General features: G+C 50.4%; 1 protein-coding gene across 1 annotated transcript; it reads left to right on the top strand.

Moving 5' to 3' along the window:
* Positions 1–403: 403 nt before the first annotated feature.
* LOC122234205 (basic proline-rich protein-like) lies at positions 404–2056 on the top strand (the record flags this gene model as incomplete). The annotated part of the gene is given in 1 exon segment (XM_042969804.1): positions 404–2056. A coding segment is annotated over 1 exon segment (1653 nt), but the record flags the coding sequence as incomplete, so codon positions are not given.
* Between the last annotated feature and the right edge of the window lie 16445 nt (positions 2057–18501).

Genomic DNA, 18501 nt, shown 5'->3' with positions numbered 1-18501 from the left:
ATCACCTCCACCACCACCTCCATCACCTTCATCATCACCTCCACCATCACCACCTCCGTCACCTTCATCATCACCTCCACTACCACCTCCATCTCCTTCATCATCACCTCCACCACCACCTCCATCACCTTCATCATCACCTCCACCATGACCTTCATCATCACCTCCACTACCACCTCCATCACCTTCATCATCACCTCCACCACCACCTCCATCACCTTCATCATCACCTCCACCATCACCACCTCCGTCACCTTCATCATCACCTCCACTACCACCTCCATCTCCTTCATCATCACCTCCACCACCACCTCCATCACCTTCATCATCACCTCCACCATCACCTCGATCACCTACATCATCACCTCCACTACCACCTCCATCACCTTCATCATCACCTCCACCACCACCTCCATCACCTTCATCATCACCTCCACCACCACCTCCATCACTTTCATCGCCACCTCCACCACCACCTCCATCACCTTCATCATCACCTCCACCACCACCACCTCCATCACCTTCATCATCACCTCCACCACCACCTCCATCACCTTCATCATCACCTCCACCACCACCACCTCCATCACCTTCATCATCACCTCCACCACCACCACCTCCATCACCTTCATCATCACCTCCACCATGACCTTCATCATCACCTCCACTACCACCTCCATCACCTTCATCATCACCTCCACCACCACCACCTCCATCACCTTCATCATCACCTCCACCATCACCTCCATCACCTTCATCATCACCTCCACCACCACCACCTCCATCACCTTCATCATCACCTCCACCACCACCTCCATCACCTTCATCATCACCTCCACCATCACCTTCATCATCACCTCCACTACCACCTCCATCACCTTCATCATCACCTCCACCACCACCACCTCCGTCACCTTCATCATCACCTCCACCACCACCACCTCCGTCACCTTCATCATCACCTCCACCACCACCTCCATCACCTTCATCATCACCTCCACCACCACCACCTCCGTCACCTTCATCATCACCTCCACCACCACCACCTCCATCACCTTCATCATCACCTCCACCACCACCTCCGTCACCTTCATCATCACCTCCACCATCACCTCCATCACCTTCATCATCACCTCCACCACCACCACCTCCATCACCTTCATCATCACCTCCACCGCCACCACCTCCATCACCTTCATCATCACCTCCACCACCACCTCCATCACCTTCATCATCACCTCCACCATCACCTTCATCATCACCTCCACTACCACCTCCATCACCTTCATCATCACCTCCACCACCACCACCTCCGTCACCTTCATCATCACCTCCACCACCACCACCTCCGTCACCTTCATCATCACCTCCACCATCACCTCCATCACCTTCATCATCACCTCCACCACCACCACCTCCGTCACCTTCATCATCACCTCCACCACCACCTCCATCACTTTCATCGCCACCTCCACCACCACCTCCATCACCTTCATCATCACCTCCACCACCACCACCTCCATCACCTTCATCATCACCTCCACCACCACCTCCATCACTTTCATCGCCACCTCCACCACCACCTCCATCACCTTCATCATCACCTCCACCACCACCACCTCCATCACCTTCATCATCACCTCCACCACCACCACCTCCATCACCTTCATCATCACCTCCACCACCACCTCCATCACCTTCATCATCACCTCCACCACCACCACCTCCATCACCTTCATCATCACCTCCACCACCACCTCCATCACTTTCATCGCCACCTCCACCACCACCTCCATCACCTTCATCATCACCTCCACCACCACCACCTCTGTCACCTTCATCATCACCTCCACCACCACCTCCATCACCTTCATCATCACCTCCACCACCACCACCTCCATCACCTTCATCATCACCTCCACCACCACCTCCATCACTTTCATCCCCACCTCCACCACCACCTCCATCACCTTCATCATCACCTCCACCATCACCTTCATCATCACCTCCACTACCACCTCCACCATGACCTTCATCATCACCTCCACCACCACCACCTCCATCACCTTCATCATCACCTCCACCACCACCTCAATCACCTACATCATCACCTCCACCACCACCTCTATCACCATCGGCACCACCTGTCCTGAGCTAATCATGCAGCCTCTGTGCCATTTCAGAAAGGTTATCACAGCACTTGCCAGGGGCTTTGCCAGGTATTTGTGCAGGTTGTTTTGTATACTCACTGGACAGGTAGCTCCTCGAGGGCAGGGATCCTTTGATTGAACCCTGAGCCCCCAGCAGCTTGCACCTGGCCTTGCCCAGAGCAGGCAGGACATCCTCACTGAATGATGGGACACGAGATTCTGGTGAAACCCAGATTCCCGTGCAAGCGGCTGTCGTAAGGTTCTCAGCTCCCTCCCAAGTACTATGTTGAGGAGGAGGGGGAAGAGGTAGAGCGGGAGATTTTTCACTTCATGCCAGTCATTGTGCAGGGGTCTGAGAATTGAAAGGGAGGCCTGGGTAGGGTTCCAACCCAGGGAGTTCTCACTCAGCAGACTGGGAACTCCTTGGAGACTGGCACCGGCCCTGATGTAATCAATGCTCCGGCCCCTGAGTCTTGCCGAACAGGAACCGGAAGTCAGCCAATATGTGTCAAGTGAAATGAGTTTTATTTCCATTTATTCGCTCTTTAACCTTAGAATGCAGTCCCCTGGCAGAGTAGTTTTTAAATTTCAGGGGCACGCCAATAATCCTCTGGAGGGAGTGTGAAAAAACCTGATTCTTGGACACGCCCCACGAGGTTCAGATTCAGCAGGTCGGGGTGGGTCTGATTACTTAAGCTCTAACAACTTCCCAGATGGTGCTGATGCTGCTGGTCCGGGGACCCCGGTGAGAACCGCTGCCCCCCATGGAAGGTGAGTGAGAGGCACTGGGATTGTGGACGGAGAAGCCCAGGAAGGCCCACTCTTCCCTATTCCATCTTCTTCCAGCCCGTTCCCCACCTCGAAGGGCCCCCCGCTGGGCCACCAGGGCAAAGGTCAGAGGTATCATCAGAGTCCAGCCTAGAAGCTGGGACAGGGGCCGGGGCACAGCGTACCTGGGGAAGGGGCAGATCCCTGGGTCCCAGAGGCCTCCTGTTTAGCCAACAAACAGAAGGGGCCAAATCCCCAACTGGACCTGCTTTTTCAGTAAACACAGTGCGGGGCCGCCTGTGTAAACACGCTTTGTCTACTGGAGGATTAAGAGGAGGAGGGCCTCGCTTTTTTTTCCTTTCCTTCTTTCTTCCCTTTTTTTTTTTTTTTAAGCACTGAGAAAAGCCATTAAGGGATTAACACCCCGATTTATGAAAATGGAGGACGATAAAGGAACAATGGGGTGACAGCATTGTGTAAACGACATTGATTCATTTCAGAGACAGGACTGTTAACTGGGAGAAATGGAGGGATAAATGGAACAATGAGAAGATGCTTTTACCAGCTTGTCATTAATTAGCCGAGAGGACAATTGTTTTATTGTCCTTTTTGAAAAATACAAAATTGGTAGGAAAATACAAGCAGTGAGCGAAGTGATTATTCTGTGTCACCGGCTGACATCTGCTTTTCCTTTTCTCCTGAAGCTTGCCTCCGGAAGTGGTTTCATAAGGTAGGAGAAGAAACATTCCACACACCCCCTCCCCCCCACCAACTGAAGAAGGTTCTTGTGAGGGTTGGGAATCCAATGACCACCCCCCCCCCAAGTCAAGGACTCCTCAAACTCCTTGGCAGCGGAGGGTGGGCTCCACCATGATTCTTTCTGGCTTTCACCAGTGAGGGAGTAGATGGGGAGGTAGGAGGCGGCCTCCTAGGAGATCTCTGCAAGCAGGTGGGGACAGGGGCCAGGCGGGGAAGAGACAGGAGCCCGGTGGAAGGAACAGGAGCCTGGGGGGAGGGAGATGAGCTTCCAGGGGGAGGCCAGCATAGTAGGCCCTCATGGGTCCCCCTCCCCCCGGGCTTGGTGGCTGGGCCAGTGCAGCACTGCGGGCTCAGATGAGGTTCCCTCCCTGTATTTCCTGTACAACTGGGAGCAAAATTTGAAATATGCCCACGTTGGGATGGATGCAATGAACGGGCTTCTCCAGATCGGGGAAGTGGGCTCAAATCCTGACAGCAATGGCTTTTGCACAGAGCCGCAGACAATCCCCGCCTCGCTCTGGGGAAGAACACGTTTCTGGCTCCGTGAGACTCTAAACAAGACCCCACCCCCACCCCCACCCCGCACATGGGCCTAGGAGGCTTCGGTAGTAGGCGCCGAAGGGGCAACGCACGGCACGAGATTCAGGTCCTGAAGACGCACACACAGCCAGTCGGTGGGGACTCCTGATGGAGTAAGTGTGGCGTGGGCTGTCTGGACTGTCCTCACCCAGCCGGCCCCGGGGAAACAGCCACTGGCCGTAAGGGCCACTTGGAAACCAGAGCACCCTGTGTTTAGATGATCACCGGTCCGATCTAGAAACCTTGGCCAACTCTGGCTCTTTCTAGAGTCCGGCAATCGCACAAGGGTTAACAGCACTTGTAAAGAAGAGGGGCTCACAGAAGCAAACAGTGTGCCTGGCAAGGAAGCCGTAAACAGCTTTCCCATTGTTTTTGCCTTCTGTGACTGTTGGCCATTGTTTGCCCTTTAATCTGGAAACACGATGGATATAAATATAGCTATCTTTATAGCATTGTATCTTTGCAGGCAAAGATAAAACAATGAATCTTTGCATCTCAAAGCTTTATATTTACATAAAGCTATCTTTATTCAGGAAGATTGTGTATGTATGTCTCACATAGACATGTTGAGCTGTTTTGGACTCTTATCCATTCATACCACACCCTCCGTGTCCCCTGTGTGCCAGGCACTGCTCTAGTCCCGGGCATAGAGCAGTGAACAATCAAGAAACCCCCCACCCCCACCCCCTATAGAATTTACATTGCTGGGTATGAAAACAGAAAATCAGTATCTAACGGTAGAAACAGGTCACATAATAATTAGTACTGCGGAGAAAACTGAAGCAGGTCTAGAGAGTAGGGAGCAGGGACGAAGGGTTATTTTCTATAAGGCGGTCAGGAAAGGCCTTGGGTAACAGGTGAGTGGCACCCTAGGCTGGCCGCCCCGCTGGGGGAAGAGTGATCCAGGCAGAAGGCAGGGCAAGGGCAAAGGCCTGGAGGCAGGAGCCTACCTGGAGGGCCTGACGCAAGGCAAGCGCCCATTAGGCTGGAGGGTCAAAAAAGAGGCAAAGTTCAAGACGAGGCGCTTTGAAAGCCATTGGTGTTTCCTCTGGGGGCAGTGGGGGCCACTGAAGGGCTGTGGACACAAGGGGGTGACCTAATCGGATGTCTGAGGTTAACAGGGCGACTCTGGCTGCAATGCATGGAACAGACCAGAGACGATGTGTGTAAGCTAATATCCTCAGCTTGACCATACGTTCTAAGGCACCTACAGGGAGGGGCCCAACACGTGCTAAAGGGAATGGACAATAGAAAATGGCAGCAAGTGTGGCAAACAGGAGCCTGCCTACGGCTCTAACGCGGCAACCACTAAGTTCCTGCTGCTTCTTGACCCTGAGAGATACCTTGTCATCTTAAAGCGAGGCTGGATTCTTAAGTGAACTCACCTGATTTTAAGCCTTTTACAGCTAAACAAAGCAGGCTTGAGGCCAGACAAGCCATCAGTTTATATTCTCCCTCAATCCCTCATCGGGCAAGGAGAATTCACGCGATACATCTTCTTACCCTTTGTTCCCTGCCTTCCAGGGAGCTCAGGAGCAAGTCTAACTTTAAAGCATCACGATACCGCGAATCATTTGGCAAAAACCATCCTTTCTTCTTCCAGTTCTCATAGTTTAGTACGATCTCGGGACACCCGGGTGGCTCAGTTGGTTAAGTGTCCGCATTCTGCTCGGGTCGTGATCTCCCGATTCGTGAGTTCAAGCCCTGCATTGGGCTGTCTGCTGTCAGCACAGGGCCCGCATCAGATCCTCTGTCCCCCTCTCTCTCTGCCTCCCCCCGCTCACTCGCACGCTCTCTCTCTCTCGCTCTCAAAAATAAATAAATTTTTTTTTAAATATGACCTCAAATGTCCAGTTATGGAACGTGTGCTTTTTATTATAAGCAACCTCAAATGACGTTAAATGAAGAAAAACTTCTAGCAAAACTCCACTGCAGGAGAATCGCTACGCTCAATCTCAACCGGGTAGCATGGGTGCTCGGGCGAAAGCAAAGTGTGGCGATAACAATACTTTGTGAAACGTTTGTGTTGTTTGTGAGGTTTGTGCTCTCGCACGGTAGGTGTCCCCAGGCAGACTTTTTGTCACCTCTCTGCATCTGTGCCCCCCCCCTTACAGATTATCTTGCTGCCCTTCCTCCCCTTCCTAACTATTCTTGTTCTGCCCACGATTTGAGTGGAAATGGGCCCTGCCTTCAACATTCACACTCCCAATGCCAGCTCAGCCTGCCTGCTGCTCTGATTCCCTCGAAAGGCGCCTCTGACCCATGCCAGTTGGAACCCACGGGAGGGGAAATCATTTGCATCTCGTGTGCCAATTCTGGTCAGTTAGAAGTGGCTATCAAAAGCGCATGTGTTAAGAAGGAATCTGAGGTCATGCTTAGGTTAAGTAGGAAAATGCAGGCTGGTAGATTAGGGATGTCTGCTGTCATTAGCAATTAGGCCTTTTCCCATGGCGGGAGGAGGGGCAGGGCAGGAGTTATTCCCTGCCTTTCCAACAGAATCCCATACAAGGGCTCAGGTGAACCCAGAGGCCCCCAAATGCAGGCGGCCGCCATTTTGTCCGGCCCACAGCTATCGGCCTTCCGTGAGTGGTAAGAGCCCTGGAAACTCTGTCCGTCACGGAGACAACTTTGCTAAACGTCTGTCAGGTTCCTTAAGCCCTCTGAGCCTCAGTTTCCTCGTCTGTAAAATGTGGATGATAGCTGTATCCTAGTTCACAGGACCAAGGGGATGATTAGAGGCAAAGACCTTGACCGGCTATTGGTAAGTATGAGTGGTCATTGAATATTATCTGTTATTGCCATTATTGTCAGGATTTTTTGGAGAGTCACTGTTGGGTCTGCCTGCCCATAGCTCTGTCAACTTTTCTTGCTCTGTGTGTCTCACCTTCTCCTTGCCTCGTGCCCTATAGCCAACGCCCTACCCTCCTGTCTCACCAGTCGCCGTCTCCACAAAAGGTCATTGTCTTTTGTGGTGTTGGGCTGTGGCTAAGACTCGCGGAGTCAGGCTCCCCCTCGGTGTCCTGCCCTCTAGCCCGCCCCTGCTCTGTTCCCCAGGTTCCCTCCAGCTGACTCTCGTCCCGGGACTGGAAACCCAGTGAGTTCACTGGGCTCTCCGCCATCTTGATCCATCATGGCCGCTCGGCCACTGTGGGCAGGGCAGGCAGATTCAAGTACAGCCGAGTCAAGTGTGGCACATCCTGAGACTGTCAGAGGCAGGGGCCCCCGGTGTTACCCACAGCACCTCTCCAGAGAGTCCTTGTTGGAAAGCTTCTAAGAGCCTGACTGCTGGGTGGTTGAGATATCAGCCTGTAGCCTTGACTGTGAAGAGCCAGGGGGAACGGACATATCACGGTCACCATGTGCCCCCCGCCCAGGCACTGGGGGCCACTCAGGAAAGGTCTGGCAGGTGAAAGAAGGCCACATCTGGATTCCAGTCCCGATTCTTCCAGAAAACAGTTAAGATAGCAGGGCTGGACCACTTTGATTCTGCAGGCCTAGGCGTTTACGTCAGTGGAAAGGGGTAAAATTGCTGTTATTTCACTGAGTTCTTGCAAACGCATATGATTTACTTATGAAAAAAAGGGAAAATAGGGCACACTTATGATTAGTCCTCTTTAAAGATGTTTCCTAAACTTGGCATTAGTCAGCCACTGGCTAAAGTGTATTAGTCAGCACCCTTCTTCACAGGACGGTAGCCCAAAGTCCACTGCTTTTGGCCAAACCAGGATAAGAATAACAGTAAGGAATTTACTGGCTCACACAGAGGAGACGTGTCAGAGCCAGAATCCTGGCTCTGGATTGGACCCTGGAGCCAGGCGTCCTAAGTTCAAGGCCCGGCTCTGTCAGCTCACAGCCACAGGGTCTTGGGTGAGTCACTCATCAGTCTGGACCTCGGTCTCCTCCTCTGTTGATAGGGGGTGGTAATAACAGGGCTGACCTTACAGCACCCTTGCGAGGATCAGGTGAGGTGACACACGACAGTTATCATAGCACCTGCCCATCGTAAGCTTCTAGAACTATGATTTTTTTTAGCGGCTATTTTGAATATTCTTTTGATCAGCCAACTCATTAACTTCCTTCTTACTTGGCAAACGTTTGCCACTTTCTGAGTCTGGGAAGGAACAGAGCCCCCCTCTCTCAGGCACAGGATTCAAACAGTGACGCAGCCCCACCCTCCCAATGTCCCTTGCAGCCAAAGAGGAGGCATGTGACCTGTGTTCCACCAATCGGAAACGCCTGCTGAGGTTATTAATTTATTCCCTGTGATACAAAAAGGTTGGGCCTGGGAAGCGTGCTTGGGGCAGTGGGGTCGCCGGGGGCAGCTTGCGGGTAGGTCGGCATTGCCTCTCTGGTGCATGGAGTGGTGGCATTCGTCCCTCGCCAGACCTTTCTGTTAGGGGATGAGGGCGTCCGCCTGCTGCCTGGCCTCGGAGCCCGGCTCTCCAGCTCTCCCCGCTCCCGTTGTGAGCGGACCCATACCCCTGCAATAATCTTCTTCCTGCTTAAGTCAGCCCGAGTTGGCTTCTCTTGCTAAATACCCTTCCTGATTCAGTAATGCAGGGTGGAAACACTTCTCAAAGCTCTGGAAGGGCTTCAGCTTCGATTCTTCTAAATGATGAACCTCGCAAAGATGCCCCTTACCACGACCAAGCCAGAGAGGCATGCCTAGGTGTTAGGACTCTGCCGCTGGCAATGAATGACACCCTTGCCCTGCTAAGAGGCCAAGAGCTCGTGTGCAGCCAAGACGGTCACCAAGAGCCTTGGAATGTTCTGCCCACTACTCCCTACACCAGGGTGCCGCCCACACTCCTCAGGGAAGAGGGGGATGAGAGGAAGTCGTGGAGGAGGTGAGGGGTGGGGGGGGGGACAGCGGAGAAGCTTGTGGCAGCTATGAGCTTACAGTATGAGAATCCAATGCGGAGATGGCTAGGGCACAGAAAAATATGGCCAGTAGAGCCTGGCCCCTACTCAGAGAGCTCGCTGGAGAAGAAACCAACCCCAGTTTCAGGAGGCTTTGAAGCTTTTGGCAAGTTAAAATCAAGCAGCCTGATGTCTTCTACAGGGGCCATATGCACAGCTTCTGAGCCACAACCTGCCGTGGCCACTAGTGACGGTCCTTCCCTTTGAGCTGGCGGAACCACTGTGAGGAACTGTTCCTGGTGAGGGGTGAGGGGAATTGGGTTTTTTCATCGGTCTCAGGGCCAACAGCAGCCATCAGAATTACCCGGAGGGGCTGTTAAAATGCAGATTGCGGGGGCCCTGGGGTGGCTCAGTCCATTGAGCATCCAACTCTTGATTTTGGCTCAGGTCATGGTCCCAGATCATGGGATGGAGCCCCGTGCCGGGCCCCATGTTGGGCGTGGAGTCTGCTTAAGATTCTCTCTCCCTCTCTCTCTCTCTGCCCCTCTCCCCCGCTCACTCTCTCTCTAAAATAAAATTTTAAAAATGCAGTCTGCAGGACCTCACTTCAGAGTCACTGATTTGGAAGGTCTGGGGGGAGGCCTGAGGATTTGCATTCTAGCAAATGCCCAGGTGATGCTCCTACTTTGAGCACTGTTGATTTAGGTTGAGTTTTTTCACCTATAAAATGGGCCAAGTGACCCGCCTCACAAGATGGTCCTAAGCGTCGATCTCGTTCACGGATGTGAAAGTCCTATACGCTGAACGGCATGCTCTAAATCTGAGTCGTTCATGATAACGCTAATGGATGTTTCCAGAGTCAAGCTGGCGTGCGGCTACGCAGCCATAAGGAACACGCTTGTTGGACCCCCGTAATGTGCTCGCACCGCTCAGAGTAGTGAAAGTGTGGAAATGATTCCACCAGCCCAGCAGCAGCCTGTCCCATAAGACTTCTCATTTTATGCTCACAACCCTTTGGTTTAGTATCTTTATTTTACAGGAGAGAAAGGCGGCTCCGAGACGCGAAGAGACTTCCCAGAGGGCACCAGCAGTGGGCACTTTCCAGGCTGCCTGGGCATCTCCCAACCGGCCCTGCCTCTTCGTTTTGGAACTGACTTCGCACCCTCAGGGGTTGACTGGATATCATCTTCGTGCTTGGTGACCCTGACATTCTGGCCAGAGTTGTTGGATCAAAGGCTGACCCTTGACCTAAGCTGGTCCAATTAGTACCTCCCTCCTGGGAATGTAGAACCTCTCCTAAGAGACAGTGAGCGGGTGTATTAACCAGAGGATGCACATTTGAGAAGGGAGAGGAATATAGCTCACACACACACACACACACACACACACACACAGAAAGCATCAGAGCCAAGATCGAGTGTGTGAGAGCTTCTGAATTCCTGTTTCCAGTAACTTCCTGGGACCCCACTACCTTCCTAACTCTGCATTCCATGTTATATATAGCACAGTAGAGAGTAAAGTTTGTTGTTGTAAGTGAAAGAAAATATATCAAATAACCTTGTATAACAAGGATATTGCTGAATGTCACTCGTGTAACTAAAAAGCCCAGAGGTAGAGCTGGCTTTAGATGGGGGTGGTTTGGCAGCTAATATTATATGAGCAAAGACTCAGCCACTCTCTATCTCTGTCTTCTGCCTTTTGCGGTGAAGAATTATTCTCAGGAACCATAGGGTTCTTTGCAGCTCTAGGCTTTTCTTTGGTGGTAGAAAAATGGCTGCAGTAGTTCCGGACCTCACATCATAACCCAAACTATTTAAAGGACGAGGGAATCTCTTCCAGTTGGCCGTGTACAAATCCTCTGATTCACTGTCATTGGCCAAAACTAGGGTCACGTGCCCATCTCAGAACCAGTTGAACGGGGAGATAAGATATGCCGTTTAGATTGAATCAGGCAGGATTCTCCCTTGGGGCCAGGGGTAGGGTCTGACCTTCCCACACTACATGAATGAAGATGGAAGGAAGGGTTCCCCTAGGGACAAGCGAGCATTTTGGGTGGAGATAGGAGGCAAGGGAAGGATGTTATAAAAACAACACATTCCCACTGTATCCTATAGCCTTAATAAATGTTTCTTTTTTAAAAAAATATTTCATGAGTTAATTTCTAACTTTTAACCAAGGAGTCCTAGCTAACGAGGTATATGTGATCTTCACGCTTTGACAAATTTATGCTAAATCATTCCTGGGGGCTCCCAGGTTACTCCTTCCCAGTTTATGCAAGAAGAGAAAGAAGTCAGAGTTCACTCATCAGGGAGACAAAGTCAGATTTTTTTTTTAATTTTAAATGTTTTAATTTAATATTTAATGTTTTTTTTATTTTTATTTTTTAAATACTTCTTTACTTTTGAGAGAGAAAGAGAGTGCAAGCGGGGGAGGGACAAGGAGAGAGACACTCAGAATCCGAAGCAGGCTTCAGGCTCTGAGCTGTCAGCCCAGGGCCTGACGCCGGGCCTGAGCCGAAGTCAGACGTTTACCCGACTGAGCCACCCAGGCGCCCCAATGTTTATTTATTTTTGAGATAGGGGCGGGGAGGGGAAGAGAGAGAGGGAGACACAGAATCTGAAGCAGGCTCCAGGCTCTGAGCTGGCAGCACAGGGCCCGATGCGGGGCTTGAACCCACGAACCATGAGATCATGACCTGAGCCGAAGTCGGAGGCTTAACGACTGAGCCACCCGAGCACCCCGAGAAAGCCAGATTTGATCAAGCTCCCTGTCTCTACAAAAATGCAACAGAAATGTAGTTACTGTGACCGATAACAAGATATAAACAAGAACTAAAAGAATGATTCTAAGTAAAATTATTAGGGTCAATTGAAAATATTTTAAATGCAAATCCTACATATTTCATAATGGTTCATTAACTTATAATAATCCATTTCAATCAAGATTCTGTTGCTTGACTGCTACTGAACAAATCTCAGTTTGAGTCACCGTGATTTTTTTAAAAGACCGGTTTTACTAGCCGTCTTATATTCCTACACTATTCAGAGAAATATTTGCAGAGAGGAAAACTTTCAAAATCTTACTCAATGAGAATAGCACATAAAGTTTCAGAACCATCACAAACACTGAAGCCATAAATAATGCTGTGTAATTTGCAGGATGGGTGTAATTGCCCAGGGAGAAAATGCCAGAAACAATAGCCATGCACCCTTTTAGGAAACGCTGAATCACCAATGTGCACGGTGGCCGAGGACAACGTTGTATGAATAACGCGCTGCAATCTGAGAGTCAAGGAGCAAATGAAAAGCGCTGGACTTTTAGCATGAAGATATTTGAGCAGGGCCTTACCACCACACCTTGTCTCTGTTTGCTCAAGAAGGGTATGGGACTAAAACTGGGTCTCAACGTGTACCAGAGCGCGTTCAATCCACTCGATTTCAAAGTTCCAACGAGAAGGACACCTCGCGTGATGTCTGCTTGATGGCATTGTTTTCCTTGCTGGTATGTGAAATGGTCCCTTAACAACATCCTGGATTTGACAGTCTCGTAAGCTAAAAGCTCGCGTGATGCGCTTCCTTCCACATGACTGTTATTCTAGTTACAATTACCTTTGGCTGCCGGGGTCCATTCTCCAGTACCCCGTATGCTACTTTCTTCCCCCCTCTCAGCCCCCCCATATATGCATCACAGCCTAAGTAGAGTGAACCTTTGCGTTCAGCACCTTCGCTGGTAAGGATGTTATCCGTGGTTCTGGGCGGAAGGGTACGTACATTTTACAGATGAGTTCGCAGGAGTACAAACGCGATTATATTAAAACTTTTCCTGTGGTTGAACACCCCATTTCCTCCGCGAATCTAAGATCTGTAAAACAAAACGCAGCGACCGTATTCACACACGCGACCATTTACAGACAGGCGCTGGTGACTCACATGCAAATGGAGAACAGTTGAAATAAACAAATGCTTAGTGTCGTCCAGTGAACTGTAAACAAGATCCGAATAAATGAGTGGGCACATGGACTTCCCGCTCGGGCCTCGGTGCCGTACGGGTTGATCTTCGGCTGCGTCTTCACATGCCTCCAGCCGGATGGGATTCATCAGCCAAGTTGCCTTCCCTCTCCGTTGCTAGAAGATTAAGGCTGGCATTAACGCTACAGCCACGTTAAAGCCGGATCGTGCCTCTTGGCAAGTCTCTCTTCTCGTTCATGGCTGATCGTTCCATTACGTCATAATTATCATACAGCTATAGCGTAAATACATAGTTATTTCCATCTCTCCATCCAGATGGTCGGTTACACGATAATTACAGTATGTTTGTACTTACTGGGTTTAATTACCAGATAATCAGGAAGAACATGCAAATTGCTAGGTTGTTGTTACACAGTACATTGAACCAAGTAAAACCTGTGTATTGCCTGAAAGTAAACAAGCTTGTATGCGGGATCGTGCACGGTAACCTGTGACGACAAGAAGGCCTGAGGTTTGCGACGGGGCCATTGTGTGGGTTAGCATTACACTTGCTGAGCTTAGATTAATGTCCAGATTATAATGAAATGTAATAAGAGAGACACTCACGCTGCCACGCCCGCCACGGGAACAATGGGGGACTGGCCACAGGAGGGGCCGAATAAGGTGCCAGTTCGTGGCGCTGGAGTCCTGCTCCGTTCCAACCGAGCGCATTCCAGAGTCACGTGCAAGCATGTGTTCTCGCCCAACCGTGTACCTGCCCCGGTGTTGGCAGAGAGAGACTGCAAACCATCAACCAAGGAAGCCTCTCCCGGGAACAAAGTGTCGCTGCGGGTAGAAGCCACCTGAGAGTTCCCTGGTGTGTCCATTCTGCCACTGGTACCATAGCTGAGAGTCTCCCCAGGCCACACCAAGGGGAGCTGCTTGGGTCAGTGTCTTCTGATTCCCATAATCAGAGCACCGTTGCAGGTTCTGTGATTGGGTCACTGGCATGTTTTTCTACCTTCCCCTTTTGACTTCCACTTGAAATTCCATGTTATTCTAAAGAAGCCAACTTCATCTCCTTCTCTTCAGGAGTGCAACCCATGACCTTGGCAATCATTATCTGCCCTCACCCCGCCTGCAGTGATTGGCTTAGAGTTGAACCTACGCTCCAAGCCACTTAATCCACTCTTGGAACAGAACATTGTCTGATTCCAGAAACAAGGCATTTTGTCTTCCCTCCTCTGTATGATCGAACCTGAAGCTTCAAAAACCACGGCGAAGCATCTGACGGCCGTAACGGAGAAAGCGGGTCTTAAAGGACATCAATGAGCCACAGGATCAAGCTCTACCTGAAAGCTAATGTGTATTTTCCAGTTACATGAATGAATAAACTCTCTTCATTGTCTGTGCCACCAACATTTGGGTCTTTATTATTTACAGTGAGGAGTGATAACTTATAATTATTATTTACAGTGAGGAGTTAGTAACTTATAAAGTGGCCACAACTTATCGGCCGGGCTTGCCACAGAAAATCTCACAAATTTTTTCAGGAATCTTCTGCCTCACTCCCTGGACACGAGCAGTCTTCATGTTCTGATATATCGTTTTTGTTCCCCCCAGCTTAATGAGATATAATTGACATATAACATTTTGGTTTCGGTGTGCAGGATAATTTGATACATGTACATATTGCAAAATGATGGCACGGTTACAAATATTTTTTCTTGTGACAGCATCCCGTCCCCCACCTCTTGCAACGACCCATCTGTTCTCTGCATCTATGAGTTCAGGTTTCTTTTAGCTATCGCACGTAAACAAGATCATATTTTATTTGTCTTTCTCTGTCTTATTTCACGAAGCCCTGAAGGCTCACCCATGTTGCAAATGGCAAGATTTCCTTCTTTTTATGGCTGAGTGATATTCCATTATGCATATATGCCATATGTTCTTTACCCATTCAGCTGTCAATGGACACTTCCGTTGTTTCAGTATCTTGGCCATTGTAAATAATGATGCAACGACCACGGGGGTGCAAAGATCTTTTCGAGACAGTGATGTCGTTTCCTTTTGAAATATAGCCAGAAGCGGAACGGCCAGGTCATAGGGCAGTTCTATTTTTAATTTTTTCAAGGGATCTCCATACTGTTTTGATAGTTGCTGCACCAGTGTGTATTTCCAACAATAGTGCACAAGGGTTCTCTTTTCTTTACATCCCCCCCAACACTGTGATCTTTTGTCTTGTCTTTTTGATAGTAGCCATTCTAACAGGTGCGAGGTCCTATCTCAGCATGGTTTTGATTGGCATTTCCTTGATGAAGAGTGATATGGAGCACATTTTCGTGTACCATCTGTACGTCTTTGGAGAAATGTCTATTCAGTTCCTCTGGGCATTGTTAAGTCCAATTGTTTATTTATTTTTTATTGTTGAATGGTATGAGCTCTTTATATATTTTGGATTTTAACCCCTTATCAGATATTCGATTTGCGAATATTTTCTCCCATTCCAAAGGTTGACTGATACCTCGTTTCTCGAGCTTACGCGTTGGTTGCTTTTCCTGCCGACTTGAGATGGCATTCCAGTCTACCTATGGGAGAGGCAGCCCCCCGCCTGGGAAAAGAGAAGCTGAGAGTTTTCTTCATCCATGGATGGGGGCTGGGCGGAGACACAGGCACCCAGGTTCTGCTCTGCTCTCTGTAGAGAAGTCTGGGAGGAGGACCCGCAGGCAAGCCGGGTTGAACGTTTCGTGTGAGTCACAGGCCATGATGGACAGGAGCTAGAGACACTCTGAGACCACAGAGACCACTGACTGATAGAACCGGAGAGCAAAGGAAAGGCACACTGGCAGAAGTGGGAAGGGGACTTGGGACATAGGTGGGGTGGCCCCACACTTACGGGTGACCAGCACGCGCCGGGTCACTCCTGAACAACAGGCTTTTACCTGCCTCTGAGTCATGACTTGGAAGCAGCCATATCAGGCTGGACATTGATTTATCGCCCAAACGCTCATTACCTGTGAAGGTATCGAGGGACAGAACTGTCCCAGACGTCGGGTCAAAGTTACATACACCCCACGTGGCCCTTGAGCTAATCCATCTAGCATCCTCCAAGTGAGGCAAACAGTTAAACAAGCAGTTGCAACACAACATGGGGGTCGCCAGTCTAGAAGAGGGATGAGACGTCGTGGGTGGACGCAAGGAGACAACCCAGCCAAATTCAGGTTCAGGGACAACTTGCTGCAGGAAATGACATTTGCACTGACACCAGAGGGATGAGCGGGAGGGGAAGTGCTCCAAGCAGAGGTGAGAGCATTTGGCGGAGAGGAAGAGACAGATTTCCGGGAACAGGAGGGGCCTGTGGAGCAGGAGAGGGGCAGCAGGAGGGGCGTGAGGGGAAGCGCAGCCCGAGACACAGGCAGGGGCCTCGTCAGCTGGGCAGGGAGTTCACGGTTTATCTCAAGGGCAGTCGCTAACAGGAGGAACGACACGATCAGATCTGCCTTTTAGTGGGCCCTCACCCACGTTTTGTCTTGGATGTATCTCTAAACTGCTTTTCCAAGGTCTTCTTGGGGGGGCGGGGCATAAAGGGAAAGGGGACAGCACCAATAAGGCTCCAAACATCCGTTCCTTATAACATCCACGTGCGGCAGAAGGGAAGCCCGACCCGTGGGTTTCGGAGGCACGTGCACCTCAACCAACAGCCCCCTCTGCACAGCTGCGCGGTGTTCAAGACGCCGTTGGAACACTTTCTGTAAATCTTTTACACTCTGTTTTTCCTCGAAGGAGGAAGCCTGGTCATCAGCATGCGATTAGCTTGCAAAGAGGCATTTTCCAGACTCGACTCAGGAGGCTTGGCCCGGCTCTCTCCCGGCCAGGATGGCTGTGGCCCCCCGAGGATACATCTGTCACCTCTTTCTTCCTCTTCCGACACCGTAACGCGTGAGAGGGACGTTATCCCAGGACACTGTCAGAATCAGAAAAGAAGACTGTACGTTGGGGCGCCTGGGTGGCTCAGTCCGTTGAGCATCCAACTTCTGCTCAGGTCCTGATCTCGCGGTTCGTGAGTTCGAGCCCCGCATGGAGTTCACCGCTGTCGGTGCGGAGCCCGCTTGGGATTCTCTGTCTCCCTCTCTCTCTGTTCCTCTCTCTCTCTCTCTCTCTCAAAGATAAATAAAAAACATTAAAAAGAAGAAGAAGAAGAAGAAGAAGAAGAAGAAGAAGAAGAAGACTGTTCCTTGAGGCTGGTAGCCAAAATAGTACATTCAGCCAGGGTCTTCTGGACCAAGACAGAGGACGAAGAAGGGCAGGGAGTGGATTTTCATTCCCATGACTTGGCCTCCGTGACATTTCTAGGTTTTAAATATGACTAAGTCATCATCATCGGGGGTGGAGGAGGAGATTATCAGCGAGAGTAATGATCTAAGGGGGCATCTGACAATAACGGCCATCAGTCAACCAGTTTACCAGGTGACAGGTCCGGGGCTAAGCATCTCACGTAAATTGTCTCACCTTATCCTCGCGATAACCTTGTGAGATAGCCGATATCATTGTTCCTATTTTACGGATGTGAAAACTGAGGCCCAGAGAGGTGAACAGCCACTGATACTGTTGGGAGGGTTTGAACTCAGGCCATCTCACTGGAATGTCCACAATATGCTAGGTCCAGGGGAAATCCGTTCCTTAGGGACCGGTAGCAAGTTGGTCCCAACCCCCCTCCCCTGTCCCCCTCTAGGCCTTAGCTTCTGTGCTGCTCAGCATAGGACAGAAATCTGCCTGCTTCCCCAAGCATTTCTCCCTGGTGAACTCCCCTGTTGGAGCCACAGGGCTGAGCCAAGAGAGGTCCAATCACCTGGGCCAAGTTTTCATTAAAATGTGTGCGTGTTTGGGGGGCTTAATGATTATTTTCAGTCCCGGTTCCTGCTTATTTGGTTTGGGTTTTGCACGATTAATTAGGAGCCTAAATTAATGAGAAGGGAAACACGTGTCCAGCTGGTCCTCCCAGATGTTCCTGGAAACAAACTCTCCAATTTGCACAGCATGACAGTGTAAACATGACTTGGGGATCTCGCTCTGAGCTGGTTCAGTACCCAGCACTCCTGGCGGTGAGGAACGGGTCTTGCCTGGCGCGTGAGCTTTCCCAGGTCTGAAATAATGTCTATCCTGTGCTTGCTGATACAGTTCTCTGTGGTCCTGCAACAGCACGGCCACAGTTAGACTTCCTCGTCTGAGTCCTGGGAAGAAGGAAGTCTCAGCTCAGAGCAAGAGATGGGAAGGAAGGAAGCGAGAATGAAAAAAAGGCACTCCTGATAAAGATGGAGGACAAAAAGTTCTCCAAATTTCCGTGGTGATGTCACTGTCGCAGGCAGCCACGGGTACAGGAGTCCAGTTTTCCTTTCCATCCTATCCCTGCCTCCCTTTTATCTTTAGGATGAGAACAG

Source organism: Panthera tigris, chromosome E2 (genome assembly GCF_018350195.1).
Source record: "Panthera tigris isolate Pti1 chromosome E2, P.tigris_Pti1_mat1.1, whole genome shotgun sequence".
In the NCBI taxonomy this organism is placed as follows: domain Eukaryota; kingdom Metazoa; phylum Chordata; class Mammalia; order Carnivora; family Felidae; genus Panthera; species Panthera tigris.
The sequence above is the reverse complement of the archived record's forward strand: the minus strand, read 5'-3'. Positions and strand labels throughout refer to the sequence as shown.